The sequence below is a fragment of the Rhopilema esculentum genome, chromosome 18, assembly GCF_057945365.1.
Source record: "Rhopilema esculentum isolate cy_ngs chromosome 18, ASM5794536v1, whole genome shotgun sequence".
NCBI classification, from domain to species: Eukaryota; Metazoa; Cnidaria; class Scyphozoa; order Rhizostomeae; family Rhizostomatidae; genus Rhopilema; species Rhopilema esculentum.
Window position 1 is genome coordinate 2,371,320 of NC_142832.1, and position 23,620 is coordinate 2,394,939.

Consider the following 23,620-nt stretch of genomic DNA (forward strand, 5'->3'; position numbering starts at 1 on the left):
GTCTGCATTTCTTGACAGCAGAGGTGATTGATTTCTTTTCGCTGGTTTGTGCTACTAATGCGTTCACACACGCGAAGACTCCCCAGCAATTACCTGTATGTCCTTTGGCTTGCTTGCTATTCTTATCTTATTGGCTTTAGTTGCATCAAATGTCAAACTGGTCACTCCAACAGCGGTCCCCTCTAAAGTGAATATTGCCTTGTCCGAAAACACCCCATCCGTTTCTGGGTCATCAGCTCTGAAAACAGAAAATTCTAACTAGTTAAATAGAAACTTGACTGTTGTTTAAGGACAGATGATTCAAATATGCGATGCAAACAAAGGGTAGGTCACTGCTAAGGATATATTTGTTCTTGGCAAGCAGCATGAAACCGGAGGGGGGCATTTCTGGCTGCCTTTAGCCTCTCTGCTGTTACAAGGTTCCTGTTTGCTGCTATATTGACAGAAGGCGAGTTTCTAAAGATTTGAACCCACAACCATTAGCAATGCAGTTGTGCGAGCACTTGATAATTTTGGTGGTTTGTTGAAGAATGCTAACAAGATTCTTCAGTCTATATAATTTCTGCATTGATTTTGTTATAGCCCGGTAACCAAGCGAAAAGGTATGGTTGATAGGCATTGACAGAACTCACTCAACTACTTGTATAAATTCTAAACCATCATCCCTTTTCTCAATACAAACTGTATCAAGACGAAAGAACTGAGCCAAAAACACGCCTTATCTTTAGAAAACAGAATCAGAATGGTTACCCACTTGATTTTGATAAGGTCATGTGAGAACTTCGGGGTCAATGCCATTAACTTCATCGAATTGAAGCTTAGGAAGTTCCCTTCGCTGTCCTTAATCTGGACTATGGCTTTGATCGTTTCATGAAGACCAACCTACAAAAGAAGTATTATAATGCGCAAGAAGAAGAAGAAGAAGAAGAATAAGACATGTTATAGAATAAATACAGCCCCTGTTAAAGGCACAATGATATGAAAAAAATTAAATGATAAAGGGAATGTTGAAAGCTGTTATAAAATCGAATAAAAATCCTTGAAGATTTGCTTAGAGTTGAGGGCTGAGTAGAAAGACTCAAAGATAAAGACAAGTCTTTAGATATTAAAACAGGGTTACATAAGAGGGATTTTCTTTAGAGCAATAAAGGTGATGAACCATAAACAGTTTAAAGATAATCTTAAGTAAAGAAGAAACACATTTTGATCAATAGCATCTCACATATAAAATCATATCTACCCTCTTTCAAAAACGACTTTAAAGGACATGTCGTTAAAGGACATAGAGCATCCATTTGTTGTGCAGGTCTGCACAAAATATTTTGATGGCCGGCAACGACTTTCTTAAACCATAATTTCCTTGTCAAATTTAGGGGATAAAAAGGCGGCAATTTTTTAAAAATGTCGTTTTAATATAACACGGAAGTACTTTTAGGAAATTTGCCTGTAAACGGCGCACGCGTTTGTTTTTAGTTTAAACAGACCTTCATTGACTGTAAACCTTTCAAGTTGATAAGTGAGAAGCAAGCAATACCTTATCAGCAACAACAACATGCAAGCTGAATATATCAGCCAGCGTAATGTGAGCAGTAGCAGGAGCCTCTGCATCCAAGCATACGTCATCAACCATCAAAACGAGTTTCCCAGGAGCACGTGGAGTGATCTGTAGAGAGACGATTCCAAAATTGAAATATTCAGCAAGCCAGTATTCTAAGAAACTTAATGATGATGAAAACGATGTGAATAATTATGATAATCATTATGAGCACCAAGTACAGCCTACATATGATAAGCATTATACATTTCTCAACCTTAAACCCCCCCCCTTAAGCAGCATTCCTTTTTATCATAACAAGCATCTTTTTCCCTTCTTAACTATGATCTTTTACCTCATTTTGCAACTTCCCGTGACAGGAACCTCTCCTTCACCAGGACAACTAAACTACGAATCCTTTTCTCTAACTACAAGCCTTTATCACCTGAGGAATTCTCTTCAACAAGCATCCCTCCGTAATATGCCCATACACCTCTTTAATATACAAGTTCCTCAATATGTTGTATAGGGAAGCACCCCACGACGGGAACATTTCGAGGTAATAAAATAAACTGTTTGACATACCGTTAATTCTGAATTCATGTTTTGAATCGAAGCAAAGTGATCTCCATTGCTTCTCAATCGGTGATGATGCGAGCCATATTTCATTTTCAAATGGGCCTGAAAAGACAATTGTTGAAACGGAATTCACTTAGTGAATGAGGCGCATTGAAATGTAACAGTTATATGAGATTACAATATGATTTATCAAACTTCTACAGAATCCTGAGAATTCTAACTTCAAAAAATTATCAACTTCCACAAGGACACCTAAATGTAGTCTACCTGGCTTGGCTAACGCATAATTTTGCGGCTGAAGTAATACATTTTGAGCACGCATTCTTGACAAACGAAAACCAGTTGAAAATTTATGATCCATCATATCTTGAAGATGCGAAAGATATCATTTCTCATTTGTAAAACAACAGCTCCAAAAAACGCCCCCTGGCGAAATATATGCTTTGATTAATTGCTTCCTCCAAGAGCGCTATCTAACCTTAGTTTCCAAACAACAAAGAATATTTTACCTTGTTTTCTGGGTGAGCAAAGATGACCAGACTCTGAGGTACTATAACCCGTTCGTTCACAAGCAGAAGACCCAGACTTCCGACTATTGGAGGGTTGATTTTGGCCTGTTCAAACAAAATGTGCGAGTTAGCATTTATATTGTAGCAATTGTTACAATAGCAGAGGCCACAAAACTTCAAGGGAACTGTGAAGAAAAATACCGAAGTCTATCGCAGAAATCATAACCGATTAAAGTTTAGTATCAGATTGCTCAATAAAGCTTGTCTTAATTAACCTGGAAAGCCCTATAATTGGAAGAGCGATATATACATACAGGACGACTGAAACAGGTGTTTCTTTTCTTCTACGTACTGCCTTATTTCAGTTTTCTATCAAGCTTAAGTTCGCAGGTAAATTCTCATTACGTATACAATAGCAGGGCCTCGGATGAAGTGGAGGGGGGGGGGGCACGCCACCTTTTTTGCGGAACAATATAGTTTTTTTCAAAATTTTTTGTTATGGGTGTTAAATGTTCCCTTGCCCCTCCCCCATTTTCCAGCCTGTGTCAGAGCCCATCAAAAGTGTCAAAAAAATCACCACTTACTAATTCTTTATCTAAATGTACCACTGCCCTTATTGGAAAATGAATGCGCTGTTGGTCGCACATAACCATTGAAAGGGGTGAAACGTACCAATTGTTCTTTACTAAAACATTATACCAAAAGGGGTTTGACTATAACGGACAAAGTATACTTTCAAATTGCAAATACATTCACAGCCCTGGCTGGTTCTCAAAACAATACAGTCATTTTGCATTCAGTTTGGAACTGGTATATACCCTATCGGGTCGAGACAAGTAAATCTTCGCAAGGTCCCATTAAACTGCGAGATATAACAGAGTTTAGACCCAATAGTTTATTTATAAAATATCTCGGACTTCTCACCTTTGCATCGTCCTCGTAATAGCCAATGGCATACAATGCAACTTCACGATAGCCTGAAACTTTCGCATTGATAACTACAGGCCCGGTCTTCCCGGACAAAACAACCATCTGTGTGGCTGAAAATAAGAAATATTTGCAAAAGGTTTGCTAACTGAAAACTTTCTCCTCTAATTGAAAAATGCTAGGATATATATTTGGCGTGGGTATGAAAAACTATTATGGCTGTGAAAATGAAAATTGCCAAGCAAAGGCGTTAAATGATTTTTGCTTTCTACAACAATATTTTTAAGTCCTTAAGAACTTCCCTGGCCAACTTTCATTGTCTTTCAGTGACAAACTGCTGAAAGAGCTTTCATTATTCATTTCAGAAAACCAAAACTTAAAACATAAGGAAACGAGGGTACAATAACATTCTACAGTTTATACCACATAAAACCACATTCAAACGTCTATTTATACAAGCTAAAAGTATTATGTATACCGGAAACAGTTGTATTGCTTTTAATACTGTAGCTCAGCGATGTTTGCTGGGAAATCTCAGCCAAATTTCTGTCACTTGAAGTCCATACGATGTCCAGGGATGAGGCATTCGCAAATATTTGTCCATTCTGATCGCGAACCATAAGAAGAACGACTAGCTCACGTTTATTGCGAACAGGAATCTAAAGATGGGAATTAGTAATATTTACAGGTGTAAATTTGAGCAAATAGAAATGATACATGCAGGGGCGGACACTTGGTCAAATATTGTGGGGGGGGGGGGCAAGCCTATTGTTCTTATAGGATGACGTCACATTTTCCCATTGCTTTAGAATAAAAGACCATTGTCCTCTAAAATATTGAGGGGAGACCCCCCCCCCTCCCAGGTGTCCACCACTGGAAACATGTTCAAAGAGTTGCTGGCAAAATTAACGACCAATGCTTTCCAGCTACCAGAAACATATTTAAAAAATTTGTCTTATAAATGTATGATAGTATGATTGTATGATTGTATAAATGAATGTATGATTGTTGATAGTTGTACTGCCTACAGACAAGTTAATCTGCTTTACAAATTGTATTACTGTGATAATTAAATACAATATTGTACGGAAACTGCATTTAGAGCAATCAGCATTGTATAAGGATGAAGAAAACTATCAACAGGGAAAATAATGGTATGTTTGGCAAGGTTTATTCAATACTAGAAATTAAAGAAAGCATACGCCATAAGGCCCTCACATATCAGTCACGAAAACGTAAAGCATGATGCAGTTTCATCCGCAAATGATATTTTAAAATTCCGCAAAACTTACAAGTTTGTTAGTATCTTTGCAAGTCTCCAAAGTCATTTGCTGGCCAGCAATGACAGGCAAGACAATGTCTGGTTGCAAAGACAAGGAACCGGGTGGACTGCATAAAAATCTGCAAAGAGGTAGGTGAAACTGCGGTTAATTGAGAGGCGGGAGTCATTTGAAGGGTGAGGAAAGACCAGATCAGACCAGCACTTATTTTCTTCCAAAAGCGGATAATCTTACAACAATAAACGTTCGAAGTAAAATCATAGCTTAACAAAAAGTGTCTCCTAGTCAATCGTATTCAATTCAAAAGTTAACTAGCAGCTTAATTTCTCGTGAGCTCACGATCACTTTAGTAATACCTAGACTAAGTATGATAATACCTATAATATCAATATTATGTTTAAAAAAATCAAACGGCTACAAAGTCCTGAACTTTGCTCAATTCCTGGCAAGCATTATGGTATAAATCTTATCATTATAACATGAATTCCATTACCGTACTGACTAGCCATTTTATTTTACGTTATTGCCTTAAAAGTCTAGCCAAATGACATCCCTTGTTGCTTTCTGACATTCTAATTGCTAAGACATGGAGGGGACAAATATACGGCTAACGGGCATATAAAATTAAGACTATGTTGATTTTTTAAGACTACGCCTCCCCGCTAGATGATTTTCAACGACAAACTTTGGAGGGCATTTTTAGCTTTTGTTGTGTAAATAGCACTGTATAAAATATTGATTATATTTCCTTTTCAAGCTTTTGAACAGGGCCGTTAGTGACAACAGTACTATACCACTGACAAAGATTTGCATGCATAAATGTTTATGCTAATATTATGCTTTTGGTGTATAGAACAGGACGGTTCTAAGTTGCTCCTCCACACTTCGTGCTACATGCGATCATAAGACAGCTGCTCCCATGCGTGAACAGCTCTGCCCATATGGCATCGAGCACTTTATGTCAGACCAGTAAACAGTAACTTTCATTATGTTACTATATTGCTATTGTTACTATTATTGTCATTCACGAGTTGCTATCACTAAAAACATTATATACCTGAGCTCTGTTATGGCACTTGCTGGGTACTGATTTTTAGCAGTTGGCTTATTTCCAACTTGTCCGGACAAAATCTGCAAGATAGGAAAAAATGTGCCATAAAACTTGATACACTTTTCGAGGCAGCTGGAAACAATTTCAGCAGCTGCTCCTTCAAAACTGTTGGCTTGAATTTCTCTATATTACCTCTTAGTTATTTAACATACCCTTGTAGAAAGCTATCAAGATTGTATGGATACTCCATATAATATGAGCCAGTCTCTAGCTGGGAGATAACTAAGCCAACAATTATAGCTTGGGGATTCGTGTTGAGAGCATAACAAATTCAAAATCTTCACTCTTAGAGAAAAACAGAAAAACTTAGCTTCAATGGGCTCCACGGCGGAAAGTAATTTTGGTGCACCGTTCGCCATTATGTGGATAGTTTGGTGGTAAAAAAGGGGAATGTACATCAAAATGTGTCGAGAATATTTGGTATGGGAGATGTTCGGGAGAGATTAGTCTTCTTCTAAAAAATCGAGTCCTTCTAATAAGTACTAATACTGCCAGTTATAGATTATAACTGCCAGTTAACAAATTCAAGTGGTTATAATTCAGTAAAGGATGGAGCTTTTTCTTTTACTGGTAAAACACAACGGGCTATGATCTCAAAGAGACTTTTCCAAACCTGCATTTCTGTCAGCTGCTTGCACGTGACTTGGAAATAATGGACATCATCCGCTTTCTCTTTAAATGCTGAATGATGAAGAGGCAGTTCAAATGAAGAGGGGGGTGATGACGAAAAATACAAATATGACAAAACGTTAAAAAGTTCACAAAGGAATTGAACAAGAAAAGTGGCAAAGGATAACAAGTCAACCGAAGCCATCTTGTCGGCCAAATCATTTCAAGTTTCGACATGTCGTAAAATCCCCAAGAAGTTTGGGGTGATTTCCAAAACATGCCTGTAAGTTGAATCGGTGAATTGAAGACTTGATAAAAACTGTACTGTTGACAGAAACATGCATCAGATTTCATCTATACAAACACATTACAGTCTATTTCTTAATAGTATATAGCATAAAAATTTAGTCCTAAAACAATCAAGTTCATGATTCCTTTTTCAATTCAACAGTTTTCAGGGGTTTAACTTAGAGGGAGAGTGCAATTCTAGGTATGACTTACAGCTATCTATCTTTTCACGATGGAGTGCGCTGCAATGTAGAATACAACATACAAGTAGAAATGTATGATGTATTCGATTAGGTCTTTGTCCATACCTAAAATGGGGCGTTTACCAAACAGTGGCGCATATTTGTAGTCAGGCGTCTATACAAGGATGTACTTACCAGATACATCTGTTTGCTTTAATGGTTGTATTGAAACAAACTCATCCTCTTCAGCAGATACTGTCGATAAAAGTTAGCTTATTGTCAAATATCAAGGGAAAAATAATTCAATTTAGACTGTGTTCGCAAAGTAAGAAGAAAAGGTAGACATTTGTATTGTGCTTCCTCTATAGGGCTGAATGAATATCTTTCGTGGGACTGTTCCCGTGAAGCAAAGACTGGAACACTATACATATCGCTCTGTCTAAGTGTTTAGGAAACCCATAGTTTTTTAACAGTTAGTAATATGCTGTTGTCTAACTTACAATATTCATAAAATCCACTTGAATCCAAAATCCAAGGTCGAGGTCCACCAGCCAGTGTGACTATCTCACTTGATCCAAGAGTAACACTGGCAAAATCTTTTGGGTGCACAACCTAATCGAATGATTAAAAGTTATATTCATATGCAGTTCATCTTTTTTATTGATTAGACAAAAATTTTATTTTGTGATAGTTTACGTTGACATCTTAAGCCATTTTAATAAATCTCTAGGTAGAAGAAAGCAAAAATGCGAGTACTCTGAGCAAGTACAGAAAAAATGAGATAGATTCGGGATTGATAATACCTACAACACAATGGTGCCATGTTCTAGAACATGACAGCAGAGTTACATCTGTAGTAGATCTGAAAACGTGTGTATCAATGATTCTAATACTAATGCCTAGAGAAAATGTAAGCGAGTGAGTCTTTTCCAGTGCGCATTAGTAATTCAAACTGCTAACAGAGCTTTCTGCTGTCTGCCTCTTTTGAACCGTGTAAGATCAACTAAGAAACATTTTGCACTGAAAACTGTCATCTGCTGAATCAATGAAAACCTAAATTCTACGATCAAGTTATAAAATGCGACATTTTCAACATTAATTATTCTCATTAAGAAGATTCTTTATATGAACCAGTGCTGGTAATGAAAGACTAACGTGACATAATCGCTTTGTAACACTATATTGGTTCAATAGATTTTTATGAAGTTTGTTGATTTTTCTAATACGTACAACTAGTGGTGAATATGCGCCAACAGTAATGCTTGCTTTGATGACCACGCCATTTGCATCATGGGAAACAGTTAGCGTTGTAAACCCACTCTTCAGTGCTTTGAGCTTGATCACTAAGCAAGAGCCTTCCTGAGAGGAGCGACCTGATCACGAAAAAGCCGGAACGAAAATTAGCACAAAGTCACTTGGGAATCAAAACATCCTTGGGAATGCTGAAGTCGACACAGTGTAAGGGAGTGGTTAGAAGGAACGATACAAACTTCTTAAAAACCTATGTACAGTAGAGCCCCCATAATAGAAACTTCAGATTAGGTGCCTTCACAATAACATTTACCAATTACAAGAACCACAAGTAAATGGATAGTAGCCATTCCAGACGGTTATAGAAAATCGCTCGCGCAGATATAGAAATCCACGACTCCTATGCGTAATTTGCGAGTCTAGGAGAGCAGACACGTTTCAAAGGAAGTACAATTGATATTGAGAAATACAAAGCAATATAAAAAAGTGCAAGCGCCAAATCTTAACGCATTGACCATGCCAGTGTTGAGTCGAAAATACCTTAAAGGACAATTATAGGTAGTGATCGTTTTTATCTAACGAGTTTGCAGAAGGGGAGTGTTCGAAAAGAGGTAAGCTACCGAAAAAAACTTTCATTGATAAATAGAGATCACATTGGTCATCACCTTTCAGTTGCATATCACATTGATGTGTGGTTTTATGTTTCAATTCAGCCTTGCCATTATTTTTAATGAATTTTAAGAAGACATTCCACACCACTCAAAATATTTTAATGAAGCATTGGTGGAATATCTGTCTAAACAATCATAAAGTTGGATACCGGTAACAACCAAAATGAAAATTATACCCACTTTCGTCTATTCTGTCAATGGCAAAGACTGATTCAACAGAAAGCGATTTGGCGAGAGAGAGCTTTCTGCAGTCTTGAAAGGTCTTTAAAATCCTTTTACCTGCAAAAAAGAAATATTAGTAAAAGAATCTGAGTAACAAAAAAAAATCAAAAGATTTCATTGTGTAAAGTCGCAATCAGCTTAGTTCGACTGGGTATCAACCACCTTATACTTTTCAATTTTCATATTGTTTCCATATTAACAAAACAAGGAACAACTGTAATTCTGAGAATTTTAACTTACCGTCCACATTCACGTAAGCCGAGACAGACAAAGGCAACTCCAGTACTTGACCGATTTCCGCTTCTACCTTTGTTGCAATGAAATGCATTTCCTCTGGTGGGAGGACGAAAACCTTGGACAGTCCAAAATGCATATTGTTCCTTTTATCACTGGCCTTTATAACTGACGTTCCAAGTGGACCTTCTGTTTTTGCCAACCCCTTGTTTGTTACTGTACAGACTGAATAATTCTGCGAAGCCCACTGATAAGCTCCGCTACCACCAGTAGCCTCAAAGATGAAACGGGTTGACCTTTAGAATCAAGCAATGCACAGACGAAGGGGCAAAGAGCTGCCATTTTCAAAATATTAGAATTTAGAATGGATGATACAATAGAAAGCATTTAATTCACAAAACCAATTGCAGATTGTGATTTGTAATGAAAAATTGTATATCTATAAATACGGAATAAAAATATTTATAAAAGTATATACAAAAATAATAAAAAATTGTGCGGAATATTGGTTGCCAAGATGGGGGGGGGGGGGCTAAACATGTTGCGTCAGCAGCAATGGGTGATCCCGAGAAGCAATTCACTTCTGCAAATATCGTAATAGAATACAGCGAAAGAAAGTGAGCATCCAACAATTTTCAGCTAAAACGGTTGGATAAAAGGGTGTACGAAATTTTCATGGCGTGATTTGCTCCTCTGGTGATCCTGCCTCTGTCACTTAAGTATTTAGATTTATCAGTACAGTGTCTTTATTATCGTTTGCTTATAAAAAGGCTTTCAGGCAATACCCCTTTAAATGAAACATACCATTCCCTTCAGTGGAATTTTCCAACATACAGCCCCTTTTAGCTATGGCCAAGTCTCATTAGCAATGTAAATAATGAAGGGCCTTTTTCATTCCTTTCGCATCCCTTTTCCATAGATGCTTGTATCCCTATCTTGATACCATTCTTTCAAGAGGGAGTGTTTAAAATGCCTTCAAAATAAACATACCTTTAGCTGAATGTTATAAATAGATTCTGCATTGGGATCCCAGGGGAAGATGACCAAACTGGGTTCCACCTTGATCTCGTCAAAAATTTCGATAATCTTTTCACCAAAAATCGGTTTTTTCAACTTGATTTCTGTGCCATTTTCGGCCTAAAAAGAAAGATTTTTCACAAGAAGACTGTAATGAAATTGCTCATAATAAAAAGATTTAGACTGAATGGAAAGTATTTTAATAAATCTAAAAAGTTACCAGTTGCAAAATAACATGGTGATTAAACAGTCTTGGACAATAAAACAGTAAAACCTGAGCCCAGAAGACACAGTGGCCACACGGACAGCGACCTTAAAAAAGGCCAATGAAAACAAGAGAAATTAAATTGCCACACCCAAAGCCCGCCTTATTTGATTGTTTTACTGAGTAAGGTTTACAGACCTTCGCGTTTTTATGAGGAAGTGTTCTGTCCGGAGGAAGATCTAAACTTTACTTGATTCTGAGCAAGAACTTTTGAAGCAATACAACATGGAAATTAAGATCACTTAAAAACATGTAAATATCCATTCAGGAACCTTGTAAGCCCGAATAAGATTAAGGGATTCCTTGTAACACCAGGCCAAAGACTGAACGACTTCATAGATTGTATAAATGCAAAAAGGTATGGTAGACGCTGTGTAAGTGGAACAAAATGATTGTAGGCTATTACACCAAAGCTTAATACGACGTTCTGCCAGCATCAGGCAACGTGAAACATTACATGGATTTTATATTCATCAATAAAAACACGCATGAGAACTTTAAATACCTTAACACCATAAAGCGTGGCATTGACAACTGTTTTTCCTTTTTTAAGGGCTTTGATGCGGTGATATGAGTTATTTGCAGACTTGAATTTCATTCCAACAAAATCTTCTTCAAGCATTGAAGTCATAACCGTATTCTGTAAGAAAAATTCGTCGAATGCAAATTAAAAAACAATTGACCCACAAACTTTTACAACAGCATCTATTTTAAGACCTCGTGAACACTTCCCATCTCGTCTCCATAATAGGATACATAAACCATGGCCGAAAGACAACATTTGGATTGGGGGCCTTGAATTAGAGGCTTCACTTGAATTGGGGGCTTGGATAGAGGGTTCGGAAGCTGGGGCATAGGAACGAGAAGGACCAGAAATTGACTTATAGCAAATACACTGTTGAAATGAAAAATGGAAGTGCCTATGGTATCCCAGTTGCCCCCCATTTATCTGTCAGTACTGTACCATATAAATCAAAAGCAGAAAGAGGCTTCCAGTTTGCCATCCAAAAACCTCCTTAAAATATTTAAACCCTCGTATTTTACGGATTGTATGAAGCATGTTATCATGCGCCTTATTCACAAGCAGCTACTCATAACAATGTGAATTACTATCACAAACCAGGCAAGGTAGTATATTGAGTATATATCCGAGAACTACTTTCAAATGACATAAAAAATGCCCACGTGTTTATCTAAGATCTTGCTTGGATGCGGAAAATAAAACAGGTTGTCTTACATCTGTTATTAGGATCTTGTGCTTCTGTGCATCGAATACTTCGACGTTGATGACATATTCCTTGCCAGTTTGAAGCACCCATGAATTGCCAGGCGCAATAGCAAATCCTGAAAAAATAAATTTCAAGCCAGATATGTCATATCTCAAGAAAAAAAGCAATAACTTAAGAAAAGCATGTCAGGCAATTAGGGCCTTTTGTATTTTGTATGAGAAGAAAGTAGCCAAGTAGTCATTTGCTTAAGTGATTTTAGAGAGACTCAGTCCATTTATCAATAACTTTCTTCCAGTGAAGCCCAGCTGATCTGAGCACAACAATGTGCAGAGTCCAGAAAAGGCAAACCCTTCCTCACGAAACAATAGAAAGTGGGCGTGGCTTGGGTGTATCATTGGAGCCTCTATTGTTTTTCGTGGACCTTCCTCCGGTCAGTGGCCGTGCGACCGTAATGTTTTCTTGACTCTGACAATGTGATACGAGAATATTGGCCACTGATGATGTAATTCTGATAGGGAATGGTCGTTTTTTCATCTCTTTGCACTATGAGCCGGCTATGTAGTTTATCAGAATATTGAAATGAAAGAAACTATTGCAATTTTTCTATCTTTAGCTTGCTTTACGATTTGAAATCCATACATGGCAGTTTCTTTGTGTCATTTAAGAATTACATGACCCATTCCGGTCACAATCGGATCCAATCAGCATCCGGAGAAACACGTGACCTGGCATTTGCATAATTAACATAATCAGTAGAAATATCCCGATAAAGATTAAGACAAAAAAGGAAAGTTACCAAGTGACTCAGGCTCGACAACGTGAATCGTGGCTGAAGGCTGTCTGAGTGACTTCGTATGAGCAACATCTGATTACACGTTAAAGTTAAAATAGAAACATCAACATTTACGCCCTTCGAGAGAAAGTATCAACAAGGAAATACTAAGAATGGAGGCATAAGAAATATAACAATGGTCTGCTCGAATGTTTCATGTTCTTTCTTTGGTTGAATGTAGAGATATTCATGAGAATACAGAACTAATCTTTTCAACGATGATACCATATTATATCGCATGCTTTAAACAAGGAAAAGAGGTGTTAAACCTATTTTTGATAGAGGATAAATTCTCTCAAAGTCGACATAGAATTAAACTATCATTAATAGTCACCTCAATCTAAAAATAAGCTTAGAAGAAATATGAAAATATAAAAAAGAATGAAAGTGATAATGCTGAAGCAATTGACAAAACCTTCTTTTCCTAAGCATCCTTTGAGACTCTTTGATTACTTATAACCTTTCTGAATAGCAAAGATGTCAACGAGCAGGTGGAACATACATGGGTTGTAAGATCTCTTATTTATCTCAACTTAAGAAATTTTACTTAAGCTATCAAAACCTTAAGAAAAGATTATAGTTATAGCGTTTATCTTGTTGTTAACTAAAATCTTAAAGCAGTACTTGTTTTTAAGGCAAACAGCTATAAAAAAAGTCTCCAAATTACGCGGAATATTTTTTGCCGGGGAAACTTTTGCTTTTTATGAGCAGCTTTACTGAATCTTCAGCTATTAACGTTCTCCTCTGGTGTGGTTCAGAAAGCAGTATCTGGTAATACTGAGAAAACTGTATTAACTACTATCAATTTGTCAAATCGTGAAAGTAATAGAGATGAAATCCAAATGATATGTGATTGACAAGAGAAAGGATACTGTTATCAATCAAAAGGACCTTGACAGATCCAAGGCGTAAACCAGTGATGCTCGAGTCGGCATGGTTTAATTCTGCAATCTCATCCTTGTCCAATTGTAAACGGTACTGCGACGATGGCATCTGAATTTCTGTTGACAAAGCGACAGCATGCATAAGAATCGTGTATAAAAAACAAGTTGTACTTTTATAATGAATTACACATGGAAGTATGTTAACTATATAGGGATCTATGGAGCAAAAACGTTGAAGATGCGAAGCAAGTACGATGTAAATGCAATATTTAAACAACAGGAAATTTGCAGAGTGTGCTGTGTTTGATTTTGAAAGCAGATTTGATTTGATCATTTAAAGTTTTCATGGTAATAGAAGGAATCAATTTCGACCAGTAAAAGTCTAAAGAACGGCTACAGGTTCTCTAGACGAAGACAAGACGGGAGACTCCTACCTCGATAGGAGCACAGCATAGTCTATTTGTTTTAAGAAGCCTTACACGAGATCTATTTGTATTTGTATTTGTGGCTATCTAGCATCCGAAAGTAGTTTTAGGACACTGAGAAGCTATGCTTAACGAGCAGTGTACTGGTCCTTCCTCTCGATGTGACCACACCTCGTGATTCCTACACCTGGAATTACAGAGAGCTGGCGACCCTCCCCACTCTTGGTGAAAGTTTGGTCATGCCAGGGACTCGAACCACGGACCCTTGGGTCTGTAGTCAGCGCCTCTAACAACTGAGCCATCCTCGCACCTTAATAGTGACCTTAATAGCTCTATACTGAATCAACTGGTAGCAGAAACGGGGGTAAGTGCGAGCAAATTAGAGCAATGAAGGCGCAGTTGAAATTTATGTCCTGCGAAACAATTACCTTTTGCATGTCCTCGTCTGAGTTGCTTGACCTTGTAAAACACTTTGGTGCCAATCAAAATATACATGTCTTTTGATGGTTGAAGTACAATGTTATCAATCACCATCAATTTAACTGTTGAAGGAGAAACGTGCTGCAAAGTAAATAACATACAATTAAGAATAAGAGATTAGTACAACAAACCAGTTTCGCGTACCTTACTCCAGAGTTTAAAATAATGGCTTTAAAATGGTTCAAACAAGTGGATGGCAAATGCAATACAAATAACTTCAATTTAAAGTAAATTTACATTGTGAAGAGTTCTGTAGGAGTAGTTTGGATAACTTCAGAACGTTGATGTCACAAATTTAATCCTAAATATGGCAGTGTTCCAACAGTCTTTGGTAATGATTGTGTATTATTTTAAACGATCCCACTTTTCTCCGCTATTTTAAAATTTTACAGTGTCATTTGCTTATTTGCAATTATTTAATCGTTTTTAAACATACATAAAGATCATAAGTAAACATCTTGGAGAGTGTGTACAAAGCCTAAAACGTACGGAAATAGGTATTCAAAAGCAACGAGGCACTGATTAACAGATACTTAAACAATTTTAAAAACAAACCTTGTACTCCGCATGGGCTAGCTTTGCACTAACAAAAGCCTCTCCAGTGTTTATACCCTCCATTATGACACTGCTTCCTTGAAGTCCCTACAAGAAACACGACTGGTGCATGGCAAAGAAATATTCAACCTGCCCTCAGTTTCTTTTATTAGAACCTTGCTACAAGAAATAAGTAGGTACTGAAAAGTTGAGAAAATTGAGAAACTTCAGTACTCAAAGCAACAAATAAAGAAACAATTCAATTTGAAATGATCACAGGGCACTATGCAGGCTTATCATTCTCAAGCAGATCACAAGGTGGTGGAGATTTCCTTTTTATGCTGAAATTCTAGATTACCCTTACAGATCTTGAGTTATAAAATGCTTTAATTGGCATGAAAGCAATATCAACTTTATCTATCAATCACATGAAATGCTTTTCTCATTTTCTTATTTAAGGTCAACATGGACTGTCCCTGGCAGGCCAACAAAATGATACTTTGTTTCACTTTCTGAATATCACAGTAAATCAAAATACCTTTTCTTCAAGAATTTGTATTTCTGGTTCTGTGTCATAAGAAGTATCTTGAAACTGCAGAAATCTGGAAATAATAGATCACGTTTTTGAGAGAAAATACTGAACATTTTTTCAATTGCATTTGCTTACAAAGCCAAGTAGCCATGTCTAACAAGGCAGCTAGCCATTCACACATCCTTGAACAGAAACCAGAAGGCATAAGAAACACAGTAAATATATGATGTTTCATGCAGACAGTGGGTGTAATGCAATTCGGGGGCACAGTGGCTGGGGTATGGGGTCCTATAGCCCCATAAATGTTGGATATTTTGCTACTTTGCCAGAAAATGTAGAAAAATATAGACTATAGCCCCCCACCTTTCCCTTGAACTTTCCACTGTAAGAAAATTTTATAAAAGTGTCTGAGCAAAATGTGTAAGGAACAGATTATTCGGTAAGCACTACAAACCTCAAGACTGTTGCTGGGTCAACAACTTCACTAACAGTAGAAGGTGATAAATGCCATTCAAAAACTGTACTGCCCAGAGAAGAAAACAAGTTTCCTGCAAAAAATTAAGCATTTAAGTGAACTACAGTAGCTTTCTAATGAAAAGAAAAGATAAGAACATTAAAGATTAATTAATGCTAACTTTCAAAAAATAGACAACCATGTGCATATTTAGACAGTCTCAGTGACAAAAACAGTACCAAGGAAAAGAGTCTCCTATTTTATGGCAACCAAAATATTTGTCAACTGATAAAAATAGATGGTGCATAGGCCTTAAAGGGGCTGTGTCACAAGGGACATCTTGCATGGCAATACGGCAGTTTGCAAACGTTGTTCTGGTGAAACAACCTATGTTCAATAGGAAAACCAATATGGAGTAAAACAGTCTTTTGTGCGCATCCTGCTAAGCTTTTGCATTTTTAGATGTTTTATGAAAGGAAACTTATAATAAAGGTTCTTCCTTCAGTCTTATCACCATATTTCTTTGAAGAAAGAATGGCGATACAAAAAAAACAAAGACAACTTTTACAGCTAGGATACAGCCACTCGCAGGGAGTGGTTTATAGAAATTGGCTGAAATGAGGCTAAAAAACCTACCTAACTAATGTAAATTATGGGCAAAAAACATTATTAAAGTTTGCAGGACAAATTTGGAGTGATCATTTTGTTGTAGAGTGTCTAATTCAATTTAAATTCACAAAGACAAATTGAATATCTTTGTCACAATTAAATGTAGCTTCATTTCCTTAGCCTAGACCAAAATGAAAGTACACTTTTTGTTTTGATAGTTGGTACAAATGCAGATATATAGTAATATAGTAAATAAATAAAATTCGCTTAGAAAATACAATTTATCGGTGCACCATAGAACCATTTGCCATTATCCCGATGGGCAAGTCAGGCCAAAACGAACAATGTCCCTTGTATTTGGTTTGTTTACAAAACTGTGATACAGCCCCTTAAAATATAAATGACATTAATTAGCTGGGTAGATAAATATATCAAAATTTATTCAAACAAAAACAACAACCTTCTTCGTCATAACCATATACATCAAAAACTTCAGGAGCTTCTCCTAAAAGTAGTTCTCTTGTTGTTGTTGCAATCTCAATCCTGTGTATGGTGTCAACAAATACATCACATCGTAGCATAATTCCAGTTGCTGAAAGAGCAAGCAAAAGCTAAATTGCAAACTAAAATCAGCAACATATCTAATGATTATATCAAATGGGGAGAAGGCCCACATCTGGTGATCGCATTAAGAATCAAACTTGAAGTTAAAGGGCAAAAACTGTCCTGTCCAATACACTTAAGTGTGTACAGCTTTGCCAACACAGCATCAAGCACTGGTGAAACAGTACTTCTTTTTAATCTTGGGAGTAAGTGATTGCATTTCCCGCTATCTTATAATAGATTTCAACATAGTATTGCTCGAATATTTAGTATCCTTCCCACTGAAGAAGAAAAACCAAAAGTAGTTTGTGGTTGGGGTAAACATTCAAAGACAAAACAATTGCAAAGACAAGAGTCCTTGTTGGATCTATGCTGAACAAGCTCCTTGGCTCATCTAGTAAATTATTGTATTATATTTTTTTTAACTTTTATAACTTGTAAATACTTTCAGTGTGGCAAATTATACATACATACATAGGGGGAAAACTTATCCTTGACAGTACCTGTTCCCAAAATACAATTGGTTTTGGAGTAAACTGCTAGGTTTGTCATGCCTTTATTAATTGGCTTACTACAAGATACACATTTTTTGACATACTCACATTCATCTTCAGCTGTGATAATGGCAGTCTCTTTCTCCTTGCTTGTTGAAGTGACAATTACTAAAGCTGATCTTGAACAACCATTCCTATCAGTCTCTACATTACTTTGAGAAAAGATTCGATCTACAAAAATGACAAAAAGATAAATGTGCACAATAACAAAAAATACATACAGTCATGAAAACTAGTTCTGTTAAGTTCAGCTTCAATTTAATTCTGAATTCTAGCTAAACTTATCTAAACTACGACAAAACAACACAAACGTTACAAATATCAAAAACCTCTAAGACAAAAAATAGCAATAAAGATATAATTAGATTAAACATTAAAGATAAGAAATTTGTTAGGAGGTCTCTTGAAGAGAGGCTCCTTTCATGGGAAACCTAATAAATAAAATCCAGCAAAATTTTTGATCATATGAAACTGATCAGCAATTCAGTGAGATGGGTAAATACAACGCAACTTGGCAAATATGTTTGAAGCATGCAAGATCTTCTTTAGTTTTCATCTAATAGCAGCAAAAAAGGTAAATTTAATGCCTTTGAGTGCCAGTTCATTTAGTAAAAATTTTCTAAATAAAAATTTATCTTATTAGTCAAGACAGAAAACTTTGTTGGATGCCTGCAATATATTGCATGTTCACATATCATCATGCTTTTGCATTTAGGCTGCACAAGATTCCTTGGTACTAATGTATGACATTAGTAACACTACAATTTCTTAAAGTACCTGATCTAAAGTGCAGTGTCCAGATTGGAAATTTTGATTCTTGCACACCTGCAGGCCTGTAATCACACACACTAAGGAAACTGTATTGTTAATAATACTAAATGTTATTGCGGATGGTATTTGTGTTGCCAATATGCAAAGTGGGTGCAGTTGTGTACAGGCAATAGATTGAAGGCAAGCAAAAATGCTTCAGTCTGGCAGTCTTAAATTGAACTTATAGAAACAAGACAATTTTTTAACTTGGTAATTAGGTATATTATATAAAACTACTGCAAGAAATATGGAACTTATATGCAAAATCTGAGATCTCAACAATCAGGTCAAGAAATAATCCATACCTGTAGGACAAGAATCTTTGTCAGGCAGCTGAATAACTTTGGCAATATCGGGCTTTGAAGATGACCTGAAGGAAAACATCAACACAAATTGAATTCTCAGGTTATAATTTCAGGAGCTGAACAAAGGACTTTTGTTAAAACCACAATTTAAATAAAGCATCTAGCTTGTAAGCTTGTTTAATTTATCAATTTGAAATTATCAAAAATTTCCTGCATTGTTATAGCCCTTTGCTTTGGTTCAGTCAAGGTTAATGCTAGCCAGGTAGCTGTAGATATTCCCTGGGGTGGGCAAACTCAAGCAAGAATCATATGTGGAGGGGGCAGGCTTTTAAACAAGAAAGAAATTCATAACAGTGAATAATGTGTTAATTGGGAATATATCAAGCTTGCAAATAGCTTTGAGTTAAGAACAGAACACATCAACAACAGAATTTTAAAAACAATTTTTGAGGTTTCTTTAGCCACACAACCAAAAAATTCCTCTAAAGATATCTCTCGAGTTAGAATTTATCTAAAGAAAATGTGAGCCAAAGCACACTGGCAAAAAGGTGTGTTTTGTCGCCTTCTTGGTGCATCAATCTACACCATGGACAAAAAGACATTCAGCCCTTGCTGAAAGACAACTACACAACAGTGTGATTCTGCAGATTCTGTACACTATAATTCGAGAAGCTACTTCATATTTTCAAGCAAAAACTAGCACATGTTTCAGATTGCACGGGCTGAGAATTACATGCTTAAAAACTTTGCAATCAATTTCCTCAATCAGGTAACTTTCTGAGGTTTGATTGTAATGCCTCCTTGGTGTCTCCAAGTGGGCCCTTTGTGGAAAATGTTGCAAAAAACAATAACAAAAGCAGAAATTGGCTACTTTTCAGCATTAAGAAGGGTGGGGCTAGTGCTACAGCCCTGTTCCTAGCATAGTTCATTTCAAGTATGGCATAACATAAAGCTAGGCCAATTCTTCACCTTGGCACCCCAGCCGTAATTGACACAATTTTAATATAAAATATTTTGAAACATTGACAATTTTCCAAGTAGTCAAGTGTATCTGTATAACTGAGTTCTTTGCTTATTTCAAAAGGTGAACGGTCCGTTTCAAAAGCAATTATCTTACAAAATAAAAATCATCCAAATCATTTGGAGAAACTGTAGCCAGAGGGGGCAAGTTTTGGTCCCAATTTTCTTTTTGAGGGGCACAGCCCCCGGTGCCCCCCTGCATGCATGCAGTTACATGGCTGATTTATGCCTGGCTTAATTGCTGGAATTTTGTTTACAGGATGACATTATCAAAAAGAGATAAAAAGTTATCTTTATTCGTTGACAAGGCCTTTAATGAAATAAAAACCGAAAAACTGTCTCACCAATGCAAGCACCCTTTCATTGCCCTCAGAGTATAGTTCGTCGGGATAGTGTTTGTTGCCGCATTAGGAAGCAGAAGTTGTGGCACATTCAACGAATTTTCGGGAGTATATGAGTTGGCTGATCCACAGAATATTGTTAATACTTGCAAAATGAGAAAAGAGGCTTCCATCATAGCCCAAAGCTTTAGTGTAGTGGGACAGCCATTCCCAAATCCCGCCATTTTCGCACGTGCATTCCACTGCTGCCCTGCGGAGTAAATAAATAAACCCAGGAACCACCTTACCGTTACCACCTTAACTGGTCACGAATGGAAAAGAACATAGGATTGTACTCAATTAATGCTTCAAAAGTGAGAACCCTCTCAGCTATTCGATATCAGGCATTTGAAATAATTCGCATTAGTCTAAGTGAAGAAACTAATTTGCGTTAGTCATAATTCTTGGTTAATCATAGGTCTTGGGCGTTTTTGAAGATATCGGAAAACCATTCAATAAATTATACAGTTACGAGAAATTGGCAAAAACTGGTGGAAATTTGATACAGGATTGATATAGTTTTTCTCAATTTAATGGTGAAGCTAAACTAAACTGTATCTATGACGCCGAAACCATAACCACGGCGAACTTTTTATGCAAACGTTCTTTCGAGAGGTCAATTGATGGTTGTAATCAATTTTAGTTCTGTGCGAATATTAATAATTGCCTTTCGAAAGTTGTTTGAAAAATATAACTCGAAGCAAGGGCGCACCGGGAAATTTCGCCGTGTCCTGGTGGGCCGAGGAGCGATGGGTGGAGAAAAACTGTGGATAATTTTTCGCAAGTAGAAAGGCCAAAATTTGGTTTCCTGCAGAGCAGTGAGAGATCGCTTCCAGAATATCTTCACCAACAATAAGTCCAAAAATAGAAGAGAAGGAAGTGCAAGTGGAATTAACCCTGAGCACACAGAAAAACATGTTCTCCTTGCAAGGTAAGGGAGCTTTTTGATGCAGCAATTGCTGATCAGAGGCGGATCCAGGGTAAGTTCCTTGGTGCACAGAACGATTATCGATGCAATTCCCTGAAAGACCCTAGCCTTGGTCTGGAACTCAGTCAGATTTTTTGCTGGATCTGCCCCTGCTGATCAGCAAGAAGCATCCCAGTAAGTTAAAGAGAAACAAACAGCAGAAATGGAACAAGCTGAAGAAATGAGAAGGAAATCAGTAGAAACAATTGGAGAAAGCAGGAAGAGAAAGGAAGAGGAGGTAAAAAATTTAAGTGAAGAGAAACATAACGTTCGGCAGAAAACCTTTCAAAATTATTCAAGAGAGAATCAGAGTTGGCAGTTGACTCAATCCGGACTGACTCACAATTTCGTTTGGAAACCAAGTTTAGACCCACTTTCCGTTTAGAATACAAATTGAAGACAGTTTACCGTGGGTGAACTCAACACAGGTTGAACACGGGTAGCTTTTTGTAGTGTAAACCGAGCTTTCGATTGGAAATAATTTCGCTTGCTTTCATTATTAAGCGTCGGACGAGGAGTTCAAGTGAATTTTGTTCCACTTTTCCGAGCCATTTTGAATATTATTTTTTCCTTTTACTCATATTGTAGTAAACTAAATGTATAACTGACTCGGCCCGGGCTGACTCGGCCCGGGCTGACTCGGCCCGGGCTGACTCGGCCCGGGCTGACTCGGCCCGGGCTGACTCGGCCCGGGCTGACTCGGCCCGGGCTGACTCGGCCCGGGCTGACTCGGCCCGGGCTGACTCGGCCCGGGCTGACTCGGCCCGGGCTGACTCGGCCCGGGCTGACTCGGCCCGGGCTGACTCGGCCCGGGCTGACTCGGCCCGGGCTGACTCGGCCCGGGCTGACTCGGCCCGGGCTGACTCGGCCCGGGCTGACTCGGCCCGGGCTGACTCGGCCCGGGCTGACTCGGCCCGGGCTGACTCGGCCCGGGCTGACTCGGCCCGGGCTGACTCGGCCCGGGCTGACTCGGCCCGGGCTGACTCGGCCCGGGCTGACTCGGCCCGGGCTGACTCGGCCCGGGCTGACTCGGCCCGGGCTGACTCGGCCCGGGCTGACTCGGCCCGGGCTGACTCGGCCCGGGCTGACTCGACCCGGGCTGACTCGACCCGGGCTGACTCGACCCGGGCTGACTCGACCCGGGCTGACTCGACCCGGGCTGACTCGACCCGGGCTGACTCGACCCGGGCTGACTCGACCCGGGCTGACTCGACCCGGGCTGACTCGACCCGGGCTGACTCGACCCTGACTCAATGCAAAAGAGGGTTGAGCCTTGCTAACTTTTCTACTGCGCATGCGGAATAAGGTTGCTCGGCACATTGAAAAAGGCGCCAATTTTTTCTGCATTTTTTCGCATAGCTTGTGCTTTCTATTAGACTTTAAGGTTATGATAAACGTTTTCTGGACGAAACCTTTTTTCAATTACTCCACTTTCTAGCACTTTCGATTACTCCACTTTGAAACTAGCAGAAGTTTTGAAAATGCAAAAAATTCCATATAAACGGAAGTTTCTATAACTTCTTTATCAAAACTACTAGCTGAGGTCTGAAAATCTCTTGACCAGTTCAGCCGATTATCGTTGCTTTGCGGTTGTGGTCGCATGTCTCATCTATAATATCGCATGGCACATCCATTTATCCAATGTATGACTGTGTTTATTCAAACAGGCTTATTTATCTTAAAGGGCCTCTCCAGCCAAAAAAAAATTTGTTTTTGGACTTAAATGTTAGCAACTGGTGCGTGTATTATGGCAAAGTCGTTGTTTTTGCAAAATTACAATTAGTTTAGAAGTTATAAGGCCTTAAAATTGCACCTTTTCGAGAAAAAAACGACAACGGCCGAATCAGCTTTGTGACATTCTGACGTCACAATGTGCGGCTCTTGTTCGCCATCAATCTCGTATATCTTCCATCGAATCGTGAAAGAGTCATGGTCACGCGTTGATAACGGCATCTAAATCTAGAGCAGGAGCTTTTTAGGATCGAAAAATATTAAATGTTTACAATCATTCTAAGTTTGCGAGTCGGAATGTGTCCATGCTGTGTCACGACTTTGTTTGATCACCTGTGTAGGCCCACAAAGCTATTGTTTCCTGTTCCAGCTCTTCCCTCGCGTATTAATCGAAATTGACACTTCAGTTGTTCTCCAGAAACGATGAACAAAACTAAAGGCTTCAGAATTGATATCTGGAATGCTCAAACTAAAAGCCGGTGGATTAGAAGTGAGAGTACTATCACTTTTAGTGTTCAATTTGCGAATCGCCGAAGTTCGATTCGGTTTGAGGCGAGACTAACGAAATACACTGTGACTTCTAAACTGCGTC

The 23,620-nt window shown here is 38.1% G+C and overlaps 1 protein-coding gene across 1 annotated transcript in view; it reads right to left on the reverse strand.

Moving 5' to 3' along the window:
- The window catches only part of LOC135681074 (nuclear pore membrane glycoprotein 210), a 33,911-nt gene extending 13,352 nt beyond the window's left edge, over positions 1–20,559 (reverse strand). Inside the window, exons 1-28 of the mRNA XM_065195361.2 lie at positions 20,295–20,559; positions 18,931–18,995; positions 17,864–17,986; positions 17,119–17,250; positions 16,050–16,143; positions 15,602–15,665; positions 15,085–15,171; positions 14,478–14,610; positions 13,613–13,741; positions 12,705–12,773; positions 11,917–12,023; positions 11,185–11,319; positions 10,388–10,534; positions 9,404–9,671; positions 9,122–9,220; positions 8,250–8,392; positions 7,520–7,631; positions 7,215–7,274; positions 6,554–6,621; positions 5,887–5,960; positions 4,842–4,950; positions 4,028–4,208; positions 3,547–3,662; positions 2,623–2,727; positions 2,120–2,215; positions 1,535–1,663; positions 755–882; positions 94–238 (exon numbers count right to left, since the gene is read on the reverse strand). Coding sequence (XP_065051433.2) covers positions 94–238; positions 755–882; positions 1,535–1,663; positions 2,120–2,215; positions 2,623–2,727; positions 3,547–3,662; positions 4,028–4,208; positions 4,842–4,950; positions 5,887–5,960; positions 6,554–6,621; positions 7,215–7,274; positions 7,520–7,631; positions 8,250–8,392; positions 9,122–9,220; positions 9,404–9,671; positions 10,388–10,534; positions 11,185–11,319; positions 11,917–12,023; positions 12,705–12,773; positions 13,613–13,741; positions 14,478–14,610; positions 15,085–15,171; positions 15,602–15,665; positions 16,050–16,143; positions 17,119–17,250; positions 17,864–17,986; positions 18,931–18,995; positions 20,295–20,515 — 3,339 coding nt within the window. The 5' untranslated portion in view covers positions 20,516–20,559. The remainder of the gene's footprint in view (positions 1–93; positions 239–754; positions 883–1,534; positions 1,664–2,119; positions 2,216–2,622; positions 2,728–3,546; positions 3,663–4,027; positions 4,209–4,841; positions 4,951–5,886; positions 5,961–6,553; positions 6,622–7,214; positions 7,275–7,519; positions 7,632–8,249; positions 8,393–9,121; positions 9,221–9,403; positions 9,672–10,387; positions 10,535–11,184; positions 11,320–11,916; positions 12,024–12,704; positions 12,774–13,612; positions 13,742–14,477; positions 14,611–15,084; positions 15,172–15,601; positions 15,666–16,049; positions 16,144–17,118; positions 17,251–17,863; positions 17,987–18,930; positions 18,996–20,294) is intronic.
- Positions 20,560–23,620: the final 3,061 nt, after the last annotated feature.